Genomic DNA, 17,189 nt, shown 5'->3' on the forward strand with positions numbered 1-17,189 from the left:
CCAGAACTGGCCACAATACTCTAGTTGTGGCCGAACCAGTGTTTTATGAAGGTTCATGACTTCCTTGCTTTTGTATTCTATGCCTCTATTTATAAAGCCCAGGATCCCGTATGCTCTTTTAACTGCTTGCAGAACTATACTCCCCAGCATGAGCCCTGGCTTCTGAAATAGGGGGAGAAAATGGAAGGGGGGGTAAGCTTCCACATGATTCTTAATTCATACATATAATATGGCAAATATGGGTTGCTCCCTCTGAATTTGAGTTCATTGCCTCCTGTCATTTGGTATATTATAAGCAACTTCTGCTCCTGAGTGGCATGTGCTTGTGTGAGCAGTTTTATATTGCTTTGACATTGTTCTTAAACCAGTTTCATATTGGTCTAAAAACACCGCAAGCTAATACTGTTGTTAGCCATGGAGAATTGCATGGGTAGTATATTTATAGCCCTTATGGTCTTTTGTTAAGGTCTCCATTACACTGGTTGGACATAATGTTTGTGGTTATTGCACAGTAAATATAACACTGGTATAATTACTACCAATTTTCAAAGGGAAAAAAAAGTCATATTTCTGTAGATGATAATTATAACAGCAAGTGGAAATTCCAGCTTACGCTGTGAATGCTATTTTCTTTCCAAATGAGATGAGGTGGAGTTGCAGACTTATTGTGTAGCCTGAGTCAGTAAAGGGAAGGAGATGCCTGTAACCTACTGAGTATGTAGTGTCCCCGCTCTGGTTACCAAACTATGATTATCATTTGTGGCTTGCCAAAAAACAGGTGGCTATGACCTATGACAAATACATCACACGTGTTGCATTCTTTTCACAATATTTGAGTAAGATCCACAGATGGTAGCATAGACTTTTGAAGATCAAAGTGTAATTAACATGCAAAGTTCAGTGATTCTGTTGCTCAACTTTGTAAATAGATTTACAAAATCTTTATTTTCCTAGTAACTTTTTGAACAGTGTTTTTTTCAAGTTATGCTCCCGGTACCAGGATTGCAATTGGTTACAGTTTTCATTTTTCTTTCATGCTTAACAATGGAATTCTGAATGTGTTTCAGACCATGCAAATTGCAGACATTCTAACTTTTCATGTCTGTGCATTCATAAAATAATACTCAGTACATTCACTTAAAACTTTGAAAGATTAAATGTGTTGCCTCTACTATTCTTGAGGAAACAATGGTATAATTTTGTAGCAGTTTGGATTTTGCCTGTTTTGCCTCAGCTGGATTTTTTTTAACTTATAGCATTTATGTAGCATTAGACTCAACTTATAAGGGATTAACTCCCAAGGCTGCATGGAGCAGTTTTTGTCGACATGTGTTTAGCCGCCTGGATCCCACCTAAACAATAGTAATTTGGAGTGTAGGTAAACAAATAATATTGTTATATAAAATCTCCAGCATTTTATGCCATTGTGAGAAGATGGCTCCCTTGTGACACCTGAGGGCCTATATGTTATTCCATTGCATTTGCGTAGTGATGGAGTTAACTAAGACCCCACATCCCAGGGTAGGCGTTACACTTGGTGTAGTAACTTTGATTGACAGCTGGGCAGGCTGAGCACCCTCCTTCCCAAACATCTCATAGGCTTAAGGCAGAGAAATTTGCTTTCTTTCCCTCCTGCTCTCGTGTGCAAACTGTTGGATCTCTGTTGCATTGCACATGGTAAGTCGGAGAATATTGTCTGTTTCTTAACTGTCTATTATATTTTTGTTGATTCCCTCTCTTATGCTTCTCTCTCCCCAATTCTTTGTGCTTCTCTCTCGATCCTCTTCTGCTTATTTTTCTGTCTTTCTTGTCTTTCCCTTCAAGTGGGAGGTGGGTGCTATGGCAGAAAAATGGAGCCACTGAGAGCTTTTTTTTCCAAAAAATATACTTTATTCATAAAATTTGCAGCAATACATACAATGCAGTTGTCATATCACATTCCAAATGTACACAATACAGATCATACAATTTGCAGGTTACATCAAGTACAGTTCACTGAACACATTGGACATAATTACAGTTCATGACACTCTAGGGTGCCTCATTGCATCACAATCAATACAGGTGATTCATTACAGATACATTACAGATTTATTACGGGTACATTACATCAATTCGAATTTTACATTCTGCCCGAGGGGGTTTTTCCCTGATTGCAGCCCCTCGTTATACAATGGTGGGAAGGCTCTAAACGGTTGCCTTTCCCCACAGAGCCTTTGTGGCGGCTGCACCCATCCTCGGTATGTCCCTAAGCACGTAGTCCTGGACTTTGGAATGTGCCAGTCTGCAACACTCTGTCGAGGACAGCTCCTTGCACTGGAAGACCAGTAAGTTTCGGGCAGACCAAAGGGCGTCTTTCACCGAGCTGATGGTCTTCCAGCAGCAGTTGATGTCTGTCTCAGTGTGCGTCCCCGGGAACAGCCAATAGAGCACAGAGTCCTGTGTTACGGAACTGCTCGGGATGAACCTGGACAGATACCACTGCATCTCTCTCCAGACCTTCTTTGCAAAGGCACATTCCAGAAGGAGATGGCTGACGGTGTCGTCTCCACCGCAGCCTCCTCGGGGACAGCGCGCGGTGGTGCTGAGAGTCCGGGAGTGCATGAAGGATCTGACGGGAAGGGCCCTTCTCACCACCAGTCAAGCTAGGTCTTGGTGCTTGTTTGAAAGCTCTGGCGATGAGGCGTTCTGCCAAATGACATTGACAGTCTGCTCGGGGAACCAACCGACAGGATCCACCATCTCCTTTTCCCGCAGGGTCTCGAGGACGTTACGTGCGGACCACTTGCTGATCGCCTTGTGGTCAAAGGTGTTTTTCTGCACAAACTTTTCCATGAAGGACAGGTGGGGCGGAACGGTTCAACTGGACGGAGCGTTCCGTGGCAGCGTGGCTAGGCCCATCCTTCTCAACACCGGGGACAGGTAGAACCTCAGCACGTAGTGACAGCCACTGAGAGCTGCAGTCTGCAATTTCCAGTGGGGATTCTGGGGAATATGTGCCCTGCAAACCTCGGTGGCTCCCTTCTCATCCTTACCCCCTTTCCCTCATGCTTTCCCCACCCATTGCATCCCTGCCTCTTCGTCTTTGCATGAATGTCTCTCCCTCCTACTACCCCTTCATTCAACTTAGGATGAGGAAAGACAGTCTTTCTGTTTTCTCTTTTTTTTTCCCTTCTCCAACCGTCCAACGTTTCATTGATTAATATATTTACATTTTCTAGCTGTCAACAAATATAGGCTGATAACTAGAGGCTTTCTGTTTGCTTCAAAATGCAACTTGTTTTATTTTGAAAATGAATCTCCAATTAGGATGAGGAGTGTATCCTGGGAATTTGGGTACACTGCATATGATCAGACTGCACAATCTGTGTTCAGCTAACAATTTCACAGCTCTGGGCAACAATATCAAGTCCAAGCTTGTGGAAAGGCTGAGACCTTCAAGTAAAAATCTTCATGAAGGTGTTAAAAGGCACAAAACACAATTTGGTGAATAAATTTAATCATGTTATCATGAAATATCTATTTTTCAAATATATTATTTTTATTTAATGTTGTATTTTGGGTATTAGAATTTTCATTTAGTGAGGGGGAGAAATTGAGCTGAGGGGACACTGGGAAGGGGGCCCAGGATCTTCCAGTATTAGGAAGGGGTTTAAGGGTCCAACAATATTTCGGGTGGGGGGGGGGGTCTCTCAGGGTTCTGGGAACACCGGGGAAAGGGGATCTGGGATCACTGGGAGAGGGATTCTGGGATATAAGGCATTGGAAGGGAGATCTCAGTGTCTGAAAGTATTGGAGTGGTTCTGTGATCTGGAAGCACTGGGAATATGGTCTAGAGAATTGTGTGTGCTGATTGGTTACCTGAACCTGGAAGTGGGAGGGCTGATAACTAGAGGCTTTCTGTTTGCTTCAAAATGCAACTTGTTTTATTTTGAAAATGAATCTCCAATTAGGATGAGGAGGGGGGGGTTTGAATATAGACGGAGCAGATTCTGACAATATTAGGTTTGTTGGGGTCTGGTTGTATTATGGGAAACAGGTTCTTACAACCTTGATGGGTGGGGGACCCGGGAATTGGTCCCAAACTGCCACTGGCCCCTTTCTAACCATCAAGTCTCCTCCTCTGACCCATCCGCAACCCCTTGGGTATCTACGCCACCTCTTTTCACTCTGGTCAGCTGGTTCCTGCTGTAAAGCATTGAATTGTAAATTGTTGACTTCTTACAATTAGTGGTGGAAAATCACAGGTGCACTGTTTCCTGATGTGCAGTTTATGCATGCTGAGTATGTGTAAAATTTCCCAGCATGTAATCTGTGCAACAATAGAAGTTTAAAGGTAGATGGGTGTGTCCCTTCATCTTGAGGTTTTGAGAGTTTACTTGCTTTTTTAAAAATACTTTGAAGAAAAGCCAAAGAAATAATTGACTTAAATTAGAGACAGAAGGGAAAGTTTTTTAAAAAAATAATTTGAACATTTTTTTTAATGACCAAAAACTATTAAAATAAGGAGTAATATGAGATTCCACCGTTTAACAATTTAATTTTTAGTTTCCTAGCAGTCATTAAGACTAACCAGTTTTAAAACTTAGTTTAGACCTGGTGTTTTTAAGCGTGCCTGTTTGGTGGCGTAATTAGTTACTTTCCAGCTGGGCGGATGAGCAGGTTTGCAATTTTTTAGTGATTTCAATGATTGCAGAGTGCGATGGCCCTTTAATTCTAAGCTGTCAAATCACTGGCAAACCAATAGGAGTATGTTTCCGCGTTTTAGTGCGCATGTGCAAACGCGGGAACTTGGTCCTTCAGTTCGCCTTTTAAAACGGAGAGCTCTGTTGAGTTCCTCCATTATTTTGTGAGCAAATTCTGCCCCAATGTTTATAGAGAATGGATTACTGTTTGTTGCTTTGAAAATTCAGCTAACATATCTCTCTTCTGAACCAGTTGAATGATAAAATTTTGAGTGTTTTATGAGGCCATTTTTCTTTATTAAAGACTGTATAATTTGGCAAACTCACTAGTAGTGCACTAAATTATCTGCTCCTGTGCACCTGATGCATTCTGGGAGTACATATCAGGAAATTGCATATTTGCAGCTTGTAATTTTCCTTCCATTTAATTTAAGAAGCACAAAATTTAAGACAGGAACAGAAAGAAAGGAACTGACTGACAATGAGGAAAAGTAACGGGGTGGATACCTGAGGGTGCAAAAGGAACTACAGAGGTGTTAGGGGAGGCAACTGACAGGGAGGAACACAATGCAGAATTGGAACCTGAAGGGGTCAACTATAGCATTCTCCAAAAGATACATAAAGATTCTAGGAATCAAATGGGATTAATCAAAATAAACCATTAGCACAATCAGTTCTCTCATTAACGCCCCCCCCACCCAGGTCTGTCTTTGTCTGGAGAGGATGGGGAACACAGCTGATTAGAGGCACTTACCATTATAAATCACTTTGAGTAATAATGAACGTTAAGGAAGAAGCACTACAGTGACCACTATGTGGTGCACAGGTCAATCCTTCATGCTGCTGCGTTTGTTTTGCTTGGGATAGCACTTAGCAGAAGGCAGGTGCATTCCGATGGGGAAAGGAGGGGGACCAGACTAGGAAAGTAATTCCTGCACAGCTGTTGGTTCAGAATATCATTGGTGGATCCTTAAGAAGATTCATCTGCTCTTTCTCTTAGCTGTAGGTTATGCTTGGCTCAGTAAGAAAATAAAGGGATTTGATACCTTAACATGCAAGAAAAAGATTTCACTTATAAATTCAACATTTAAAACTATCTTTAAAAAAAGGTGTGAAGATTATAGCAGGCTTACCTCAATGCTTCCATATTTGTTTTTAACCAATCTGCTACAGTGCTATTAGGGAATTTTTGACAGAAAACTAATTCAAGAACTAATTTTGTACAATACATTGAAGATTGGTTACCTTTCTTTCATTCTGTGCTGTGGTTAATTTGAGATTGGTTGGATAAAAGCACCAACTCTGCCAGATTGGGAGGTATTTGTGCCATGTCTACAATGCTTTACACCCTGGCCTTTCAAATCCCTTTTAGGTATCCAGGTTGGTAGCCAATACACCATGCTAGAATCCCTTGTTGACTGTAAAGAGGCGATCAGAAGGCACTTTTATTTTCACTGTTAGACTACAACTGATTTTGGTAAAGCAATGTGTGCATGAAAATCTCCTTTTACATTCACAACAACTTGCGTTTGTATAGTGCCTTTAACGTAGTAAAACGTTCCAAGGCGTTTCACAGGAGCGTTATCAAACAGAATTTGACACCGAGCCACGTAATGATATTAGGACAGGTGAGCAAAAGCTTGGTTGAAGAGGTAAGTTTTAAGGAGGAGAGAGAGGTGGAGAGGTGGAGAGGTTTAGGGAGGAAATTCCAGATCTTAGGGCCTAGGCAGCTGAAGGTATGGCCGCCAATGGTAGACTGATGAACATGGGAAGTTTGGCTCCTTAGATGCTTGGACCCCAAAGAAAGCAAATGCAGAAGTCCAGCTCCACATGTTTAAATTGCTAAACCCAGGTCCCTTATCTGTACAGTAGAACATGGACCTGCATTTTCATGAGTCCAATGCAATGGAGATTGCATCTTGGAGTACAGCTGGTGGATGGAGTCCAGGTCTCCCATTCATTGGTTGATGGAGTAAGTCTTTGGCTTAGTGGTAGCCTTCCCACCTCTGAATCAAAAGGTGCAGGGTTCGAGGCCTGCCCCCAGTCGTCCTGATGATTGGAGACCGGAGTTCAGGCTTTGATTTCTGGGTTGACATCCAGTGGGTAAATTGCATCTGGTGAATGTGGGTGGCCCCTCACCCCCTCATCGTATGGGTTGTGGGAGCCCATAAAACTCTCCTGCCATGTGGGACTAACCACTCTATAGGCTGGTATAAAGATGGTTACGCCCACGTTGGCAACTTGTCAGACTGTTAATCAGCCTGTGAGTCCTTGTAGTACTTCACACTATTCTCCAAGGGAAGTGTGAAGATGCAAAAACAGCAACTTGTATAATGTCTTATTCATCCATATTCATGGCCAACCCCTCATCCTCCCTCTCTATTCCCATGGTCTCAATCACTAACAAGGCCATCTCCAAACCACTTCCTTGTATCCCTTAGAACCCACATCCCCAACCCCCTTCCAGTTGCACTTTCTTCATCTGCCCCAGGAAGACACTCCCCAAATCACTTACAACTGCACTTTCAGACTTGCAACAGCCTAGCCTTTGACCCTCTATTTGCTACTATACTCCTGAAGCTGTTGATTTGCTCAATCACTCCTTCACCTCCACCTTTGCTCCCAGCAAAACATTTATTCTCCCCCATCTTGGTTGGTTTCCCTGGAATGGCCCCCAACTTCCCTCAAGTCCAATGGATGCATACCTGAGTATATCTGAAGTATAATTTGTTTAGCCATCCATCAACATGGCTGGACCATATCAAGCATCATTGGGCCCCCATGCTCTTTTGTAAATCAACCACTACTCCATGATCACCATGGAGGGCAAGATGACTCCCAACTTTTTTTCTACATTACCAGCTGAATCCTTGCCCTTCCACTCTTTCTTCCAACAAATGCAAGGAGCTCATGGATAAGTTTGGGACCATCCCTTGAGTGGCCTCTGCTGCTTTAATTCCTTCTCTTTGCCCTCCAAGCTAAACTTCCCTTCAGGCTCCACCCTGAATTATCCCTCAATCTCTCACTAGTTTCTCTCCCATCATCCCCTAATGCCTTCTCCGAGCTCATCTAGTCCATGAGACACAACTTCCCTTCCTGGCCCCCATTCTTGCTAACATTGTAAATTGTTTCCTCTCCTCTGGTTTTGTCCCCCTCCTTTTCAAAACTATCATCATTACTCCATCTCCAGCCAGCCTTTACTCTCAAGTCCTTCTACGAGTTATTATCCCTCAAATCCATGTCCGTCTTTCCCGCAACTCCATGTTTGAATCTCTCTAATTAGGTTTCTGCCACTGCTCCATCACTGAAACAGCCTTAACCAAAGTCACAAATGACATCCTCTATGACTATGACTGTGGGGAATTAACCCTCCTTGACCTCTCTGCAGCCTTTGACATGATCAACCTCCTCCAATGCCTTTCCTCCATTGTCCAGTTTGGTCAGAATGCCCTTACTTGGTGCCATTCTTATCTATCCGATGATAGCCAGAGCATCTCTAGCAATGGCTTTCTTTCCCTCCTCAGCATTGTTATCTCTGGAATCCTCCAAGGATTTATTCTTGACCTCTTCCTCATCTACATGCTATTCCCTGTCAACATCATCTGCAGACATGGAGTCAGCTTCCATGCGTGTGCTGACAACACCCAGCTCTAGCTCTCCACCACCTCTCTTGACCCCTCCACTGCCTCTATGTCGTCAGAATACTTGTCCAATATCCGAGTTTAACTCCTCCAGGTATACACTGAGAAGACGAAAGCCATCATTTTCAGCCCCACCACAAACTCTATCATTGCCACCAATTCCATCCTCCTCCCCAGCTACTGTCTCAGGCTGAAGCAGACTGTTCACAAACTTGCCGTCCTATTTGACCCTGAGCTGAGCTTCCGATCCCATATCCTCTCCACCACAAAGACTGTCTACTTCCACCTCCTTAACATTGACCTCCTCCGCCCATCTACATCAGCACATGTATGCTAAAAACCTCATCCATGTCTTTGTCATCTCCAAACTTGACTCTTCCAATGTTCTCTTGACCAGCCTCCATTCTGTACCCTTTATAAACTTCAGCTCATCCAAAACTTTGTCCATTTCCTATTCCACACCAAGAACTGCTCACCCACTCCTGTTGTCACTGGCTCCCTTTGCCTTTAACCATCTTGGGCCCATGCTCTGGAATTCCCTCCCTAACCCCTCCAACTCCCTAAATGCCTCTTTTTTAAAACTCTCCTTAAAACTCACTTCTTTGACTAGGCTTTTGATCATCCCTTCTAATACCTCCTTCTTTGGCGTTGCGTCCATTTTTTTTTGATTATACCTTTGTAAGGTACTGTAGGATGTTTTTCTATGTTAAAGACACTATATAAATACAAGTTGTTGTTGTCGTCCAAGTGCCTAAATGTTTACTTTTACAGCAGGCGTGGCAACCATCTATATTGCACTGTATTATGGCAGTATTATATTCAGTCAAAGGGATGAGTTTTACACTAGTATTTTTTTTTCGCAGAGTGGGAATTTGCACTGACTAGATTTTCTCAGTCTGCTGTATTCACTCTGGAGTGGACCTGATAGTGTAAATAGGGGTGTTAAAAGCAGCCTTTTTAGCATATGAAGAGTCTATACTGTGGGGAAGGGAGAAAATTGGAGAGAAGGTAAGAAATAGATCTTGAACTTATTTCTTACCATGTTGTGGTTGATTTGTGAGTGACAGCTGTCTTCTGCTTGTTTCTTAGAAAGATATTTGTCATTTTCTTTGCATGATAGCAACCTGAGTTAAGCTTCCCGGCTCAGAAAAGTGTCTAAATTATCGCATCGTGAAACTTGAAATTATTGCACTTTTAACACCCCTATTTACACTATCGGGTCCACTCCAGAGTGAATACAGCAGACTGAGAAAATCTAGGCAGTGCAAATTCCCACTCTGGCAAGGTATTGTTGAGCTTCTCAATACGAATACAGACCCCCATATTAGGGTGTAGGAGGTGATCTTGGTCAGGGTGGGGGTGGGGGGAGCCCACGGTTTCCATGTGGAGCCGACAGGAGCATCCTGTTCCTGCCGGTGCAGAAGGAAACTGTAGGAAATCTCACCTTTTTTATCCCTCTTCTGGGTCTACTCCTGCCTGCCTCCAGCTTTATGTGGTGAGCCCGGCACTTGGCATGGGTCGCACAACTGCGCATTAAAATCGCATCAGGGTCCTAGTTACGTTGTGGGACTCAGACTTTTGCACATTTTGATGGCCTCACATTCGTTAAACTGGCGGCTGGCGTTTGAGTATGGCGCCAGCCCGGAGGGGAGAACACTGACTCTATTTTAACCCCCCTGCTTGCCACGTTCTCGTGTGCAGGGAGTTAAAATCGTCCCTTTAGATTTAAAGTTTGTGATCCACAAACCCTCACTTGGCGTATTGTATATCTTCCCAATTTTTTAAAAAATTGGCTTTCTTTGGTTTCTTGCTAGTTGTCCAAGGCAGTGGTTAGTTCCTTTTAAGATATGTGTTGAAGGTGTGGATCCTTTCTATTTATCAGCACCAATGACACTTTCTTTCATAGTCTTGTGATGTTATGCAGCTTTCAGCAAACTAAAGACTCAACAAGAGGATCATTGCAGTGATCTGCGTTTGAAATCTGTCCTTTTAAGAGGAATATCCATGGGTGTAGGCAGAGAGTAGGTGAGCCAGATAAATTAGGATGATCCTCAATCAATACTGAATTACCTGATTTCAGACAGGGCACTCGACTTCTGATCACCCATAATCAAAAGGGGAAAATTGGCTAGGGCTCTTGCTCTTAATTTTGAGAATAGTCCATTATACCCCTTGTGGTCAGATAGCCTGGCAGCATTGGCTATCAATGTGCACCATGAAGAATGACCACATGGGACATGCATCAGATGGCAACCGGTGCTTGTGGAACCATATTCCAACAATAAATCAGTACCTCCAGGAGTGGAGAAAATTGACAGGAAAGAGTTTTTAAAAGTCTAAAAAAGAAAGAATATCCTAGATGAATTCTCCCAAACACAGAGACATTGTGCTCTTGTTTGGGGAAACTTGCCTCCTGGACCAAATCATTGGGAGGAACAGTTTAGGAAAAGAGCATTCTCAGGAGCATTCCAGAAAACAAACATTAGACAGTATTCCACATTAGCTCAATGTGTCACTTGGGGCTCTCAAAATCTCTTAACGTTAGATAAAAGAGGAAAGGTAATTGGAGGGGCTCAGGCGGGAAATTAGTGTGGGGCCTAGATGGCTGAAGGCACAGCCACTGATGGTGGGGTGGAAGGAGGGGGATTGCATGAAAGCTCAGAATTGGACTCAGAATTCGGGGAGAATTGTAGGGCTGGAGGAGGTTACAGCGATAGGGAGGGGAAAAACCATGAATGGATTTAAACACAATGAGAATTTTAAATTGGAGCCATTATAGCTAGGTGAATCAGACAGGATATGGGCAGCAGTATTTTGGATGAGCTGAAGTTTACAGAGGGTGGAGGATGGGATGCTGACCAGGAGCACATTGGAATAGTTGAGTCTGGATGTGACAAAGGTATGGGTTAGGGTTCAGCAGCAGTTAGGCTGAAGCGATGTTACAGAGGCAGAAATAGACGAGATTGCGGATAGCCTGGTTCAGTCTGTGACAGATTAAAGCATCAAAGTGTCAACAAAGCTTTTGGACCAACTAATCCTGGGGAAAGGACTCATTGAGCAAGTTTAAACCAGCCTAAAGGCTTCAAAAAGCACCAAAAGAGTTTGAAAGCAATCCCAGGCATGATGCCTAAAAGTATATTCCATGTGTTACTGCCACTGAAGGGTTGCCAGTTTGTTTCAGATCTAAGGAGACTTTACCCTAGGCGTTAAATTATCCAAGTATGGCAAATGATTCTGGCATTAGCTTCAGTGGGATATTTTTAAGAAGTAAAGGTATAGGTAAGAATTAAAAATACCAAGAAAGTGCAGAGATTTTATTTTGCTTTAATCAATTAATTATATTCACCTACACCATTACTTTTCAGTTTTTCCATTTTTTTCTGTGGCCTAGCCAGCTGTCCTTAAAGGGACTGCCGGAGGCCAGCAACATAAAGTATGGTGCCCAGAATTGAACACTATTAGTTGTAGCCTGAATGTAACAATTGGATAATAGGTATTTACCGCCTTTTTGAGTAGACAGAAGAGTGTGTTGGGCATCCCACATAGTCTGTGAAGTGTTATACTGTAATTGAAGTGCAATTTGTTAGTCCTGTGATGCTCTCCCATTTATGACATACAAAAGAGCACAGGTTTAGGTTTTTGGGAGACTCGGGCTGTTTATGGAAACTGCCTTTCTCTGTGAACACAAGTTCAAAGCGTTGGGAGGAAGTCTAAATTATAAAAGGCTCCATATAGAAATGCTTCAAAAGGACTATTTGCCTTATGCTCACTTCTAACCCTTACACAATTTAAATTTTGGACAGTGAAATATTCATTCACAGATCACCCAATTGATACTGGGTGTTAGAAATTTTCCATTGCATTTAGGATTAAATAGCATAATTCACCACAAGAGCGGTCAAACCATAACTTGGTCTCAAAATAAATGTACTTTGGACAGCTTCCAGATGAGAAAAAGAAAACTGCTTTGGTATCCCAGATTAGTGAATGATGTACAATTGAGCCCATCACACAGGAACAGGAGTAGGCCATTTAGCCCCTCGAGCCTGTTCTGTCATTCAGTGAGGTAAGGTCTGATCTGTGACCTAACTCCATTTACCTGCCTTAGTCCCACGTCCCTTAATACCTTTGCTTAACAAAAATCTATCAATCTCAGATTTAAAATTAACAGTTGAGCTCGCACTAACTGCCGTTTGTGGAAGAGAGTTCCAAACTTCTACCACCCTTTGCGTGTAAAAGTGTTTCTTAACTTCACTCCTGAAAGTCCTGGCTCTAACATTTAGGCTATGTCCCCTAGTCCTAGACTCCCCAACCAGCAGAAACAGATTCTCTCTATCTACCCCATAAGTTCCCCTTAATATCTTGAAAACTGCGATCAAATCAACCCTTAATCTTCTAAATTCCAGGGACTACAACCCTGGTTTGTGTAATCTCTCCTTGTAATTTAGCCCTTGGAGTCCAGGTATCGTTCTAGTAAATCTATGCTGCATTCCCTCCAAGGCCAATATATCCTTCCTAAGGTGCGGTGCCCAGAACTGAACACAGTACTCCAGGTGTGGTCTAACCAGGGCTTTGTATAACTGTAGCATAACTTCTACCCCCTTGTATTTTAGACCTCTAGATATAAAGGCTGGCATTCAATTAGCCTTTTTGATTATTTTCTGTACCTGTCCATGGCATTTTACTGATCTATGTACATGGACCCCCTAAGTCTCTTTGGACTTGGTGTTTTGAGCTTTTCACCATTTAGAAAGTACTCTGATCTTTAGGAACACAGATCGTAAAGTTCATAAATTTACATTTTACAATCATTCCACAACTGTATAAATAAACTGAATCTGTAAGTTGTTGACCTATATAATATAATTGGTCCTTAGATAAATTACCTTTATTTGACTTCTTGCATCCTGTAACTATGGAAAATGTGCTGTAAGGTTTATTTATAAGTGAAAGCTTTCAGAACAAAATATTCCTTTCTTGAATTAATATTTCAGTGACAAACAAATCAACCGGAAATTGCATGAAAAACCTTTCAGTCTGTTTTAATGATATAGTATGGAAATTACCTTTTGCATTATAAATGATTGCTGAATATACTTACATGCAAATAAGTACACTATGAATTTTGGACAACTAACAAAGATTTGTAGAAAATCTTACTGTTTATTTGGCTTATCCTTGACCCATCCAATGAACTTGGTTATAAAAGATCGTGTAGGTTTCATGCTTTATACTTAGAGTACACAAAGTAACTTACGTATGAGTTATTTAATTATGTTAAAGATGTTTGAACATTTCAGTGTATGAGACACGAATGTGATGGGGGGAGGAAGCTCTGCATTTGACACTTCTGCACAGCAGTGGCTGGACTATTTTTGGCTTCTTGCCCAGGACTCTTTTTATAGAATATGTCCTGTTGTCGAAGAAAATGAGACTCTGTGGGTTTAGCATTGCCAGTCTGTCTTTTGTTCTATAGATATTGAGATTGGTGTCAGTTCTGAAACTAATAACATCTTTCATTTCAGTATTTGTTGTGCTTGGAGACATTAGGCTTCCAAATTTATTTTTAGCACTGACTATGTTAACCTATTGCCCTTTAATTTCCATTATTTCTAGTTCAAACGCTATGTCAGCAAGCTTCGTAGTAAGAGTACAGTGTATAAGAAAAAACGCCAAGAACTGGCAGAGCTGAGAGCAGAGTACGGTGTCCTGCAGAGGACAGAAGAAATTCTAAAACAGCGGCATGAGGCCATACAGCAACAGCTGGTAACATGAGCACCTTGCTTTCAATACACTCGCTGTGCAACTCAGGACCATTCTAAGACACAAACAATAATTAATGTGAAATGACACAACTTTCCATGAAACCATTTCAATCGACCCTGCAAGTTCCCATGACTTTAGTTAACACTGTACTGATTACCTAGAAAAGCGCACGTTGATATCAGCTGACATTTCACAGTTTTTATCTTTGAGCATGTAGAATGTTTTTCAGGTAGTTGAGTATATAATTTTGTCCATATTCATTTCATTATGCTTATATAGAGATTTAAATTGGATAGCACAATACTGTGCACCTTTTAAAATTTAAGATGTTACAAAGAATTAATATTGGCATCATTTTATTTCTGTCTTTCTACTGATTTAAAAAAATACATGACTACCAATAACATTGGAAGATCTGTCTTTGAACAACTGTGAGAGAGTGGACTTAATACAACTCAATATTCAAAACATGAGCATAAATTCCAGCAGCAAAATTTTACACACCACTTCTTTTGCCTTTGCAACTGTGCTCTTTGTATGCAAAAGTTAAAACAGGGTTAATCATCACTTGCTAAAAAAAATGTTGCTGGAAACTGGTTTGCTACAAATTCATTAGGTTGTTCTGTTCTCTTAGGGAGCACCAGGGTAATACATATTTGTAAAATATCTGTCCTTGTTACAGTTATCTCCAGTTCTGTACTCTTATATAATTTTTTTTGAAAATCCTAAAATATGTAGAATTGAAATGACTTGATAATTGAACCAACCCAAGTTAGCATTAATGCATCTCCCTTAAACAGTCAAGCTCAGTAACTCCTCACAACCAGTAATGCGCAGTTGTTGACATTCGCTGATCAGGATGGCGGAGCTATGATCAATTTTGGTTTCCACTAGGGTATTAGCAGAGTGGCGCGGAAGTCCCAGGAAATTGTGGACAGAAAGACAGAAATAAAACGATCCCAATATTGATGTGCATAATGTCGTAATTCACTCACGCCATGATTTCCTGGGGCTTTTGCACTGGAAAATGAACCTAACGTCATAGATGCGCCACTACAATCACGCAAGTGTACAGAAAATTCTGGGCTATTGCCTCATCCATATACAAATATTTCATCAATAAGTCTATTAAAGCCTGGGTTCACCCATCACCCCTATGCTCGCTGACCTACATTAGCTCCCGGTCCGGGAACGCCTCAATTTTAAAATTCTCATCCTTGTTTTCAAATCTCTCCATGGCCTCACCCCTCCCTATCTCTATAACCTCCTCCAGCTCTACAACCCTCTGAGATCTCTGCGCTCCTTCAATTCTTGCCTCTTGTGCATCCCCGATTTTAATTGTTCCACCATTGGCCTTCAGCTGCCTAGGCCCTAAGCTCTGGAATTCCCCCCTTAAACCTCTCCGCCTCTCTACCTCTCTCTCTCATCCTTTAAGACGCTCCTTGAAACCTACCCCTTTGACCAAGCTTTTGGTCACCTATCCTAATATCTCCTTAAGTGGCTCGGTGTCAAATTTTGTTTGATAATCGCTCCTGTGAAGCGCCTTGGGACTTTTTTCTATATTAAGGGCACTATATAAATGCAAGTTGTTGTTTGAAGAGAGGACAAATGAATATATTGGACTTCATGTCATCCACTAATGCTACTTTGTACCCAGTTGGCAGAAGAGTGGATATGGAGTCCCTGTCAATTTTTCTTTTCCCTGTCAGTTATCCACCTTCACTACATTTGCTGGGTTATCAGGCTCAGTAAAGAAATCCCACAGGGGGATGCTGAATACAGATATAGGCTGAAGCTGGTAATCAGACCTAGTCTCTCCCACACGACACAAATAGGCTGCCTCTCAGATGTATTCTAAGATGTATTTTAAGCAAAATTTCAAAGTCTGTTCACTTGCCAATAGAGGTTATAACATTTCAACTGGATTGAACATAAGAACATAAGAAATAGGAGCAGGAGTAGGCCAATCGGCCCCTCGAGCCTGCTCCGCCATTCAATAAGATCATGGCTGATCTGATCCTAACCTCAAATCTAAATTCATGTCCAATTTCCTGCCCGCTCCCCGTAACCCCTAATTCCCTTTACTTCTAGGAAACTGTCGATTTCTGTTTTAAATTTATTTAATGATGTAGCTTCCACAGCTTCCTGGGGCAGTAAATTCCACAGACCTACTACCCTCTGAGTGAAGAAGTTTCTCCTCATCTCAGTTTTGAAAGAGCAGCCCCTTATTCTAAGATTATGCCCCCTAGTTCTAGTTTCATCCATCCTTGGGAACATCCTTACCGCATCCACCCGAATATGATTCATTCTAGATGCTGTGTATGCCAACAACGTCAAATTGTTTGGAATTTTCAATACCCTATAAATAAATGTCCACGGTCCTGAGCTTGAACTGATGACACTTATGTTATAACTGTTTATGATATAAATGGTCAGCTGGGTTCCTTATATACCTGGTCATTTCATAATTTTGTCAAACTGTGTGTGTTCACAGCAAGCGGTCGAAGCTAAGCATGGTATTACAGGTTTCAGTGACACTCAAGAGGAGCTGGAGAGAGTATCTGCATTGAAGAGCGAGTTGGATGAAGCGAAGGGACGAACACTTGATGAGATGTCTGAAATGGTGATCCATCTTTTTATGAAACATAAAATTCATTCAGTAATTGCATATTTATTAAGGGCTTTATTACAATTTGTGAAAAAATTGAAGAATAATTATAATAATGGTAAAGTGTACCTCTTTCCACTTTTTGCCCAGTACATAATAATATTGTTAGTTATTACCCTATTAAATCAATTCATTGTGAATAAAGACAGACTTTCTCCCATCCTCCCAAGAATTTATTCATCTAGTCAAAATTGATTTGTAGAAACTACTTTGCGTAAAGAAAAATTACCAGCCAAAATATCCTCATGTCATTCTTGCTCATTAACACTTTGGAGTCTACATAAAATTTCTTTCCTTTTGTTCAAAGATATTACTAGATGACATTGTTTTATTTTTGCCCAGACTACATTATAAAGTGTGACTCGTGCTGCATTTCTGTGGCATTTTCTTATTCAGCACTCTGTCCTTCTACACTCTCCCCAATAACTC

General features: G+C 41.5%; 1 protein-coding gene across 2 annotated transcripts in view; it reads left to right on the forward strand.

Moving 5' to 3' along the window:
- ift81 (intraflagellar transport 81 homolog) overlaps positions 1-17,189 on the forward strand; it is a 112,201-nt gene that overhangs the window by 42,418 nt on the left and 52,594 nt on the right. For both annotated transcript variants that reach the window (XM_068005823.1, XM_068005822.1), the window contains exons 12-13: positions 13,943-14,092; positions 16,587-16,715. In XM_068005823.1, coding sequence (XP_067861924.1) covers positions 13,943-14,092; positions 16,587-16,715 — 279 coding nt within the window. The remainder of the gene's footprint in view (positions 1-13,942; positions 14,093-16,586; positions 16,716-17,189) is intronic.

The sequence above is a fragment of the Heptranchias perlo genome, chromosome 25 (genome assembly GCF_035084215.1).
Source record: "Heptranchias perlo isolate sHepPer1 chromosome 25, sHepPer1.hap1, whole genome shotgun sequence".
NCBI classification, from domain to species: domain Eukaryota; kingdom Metazoa; phylum Chordata; class Chondrichthyes; order Hexanchiformes; family Hexanchidae; genus Heptranchias; species Heptranchias perlo.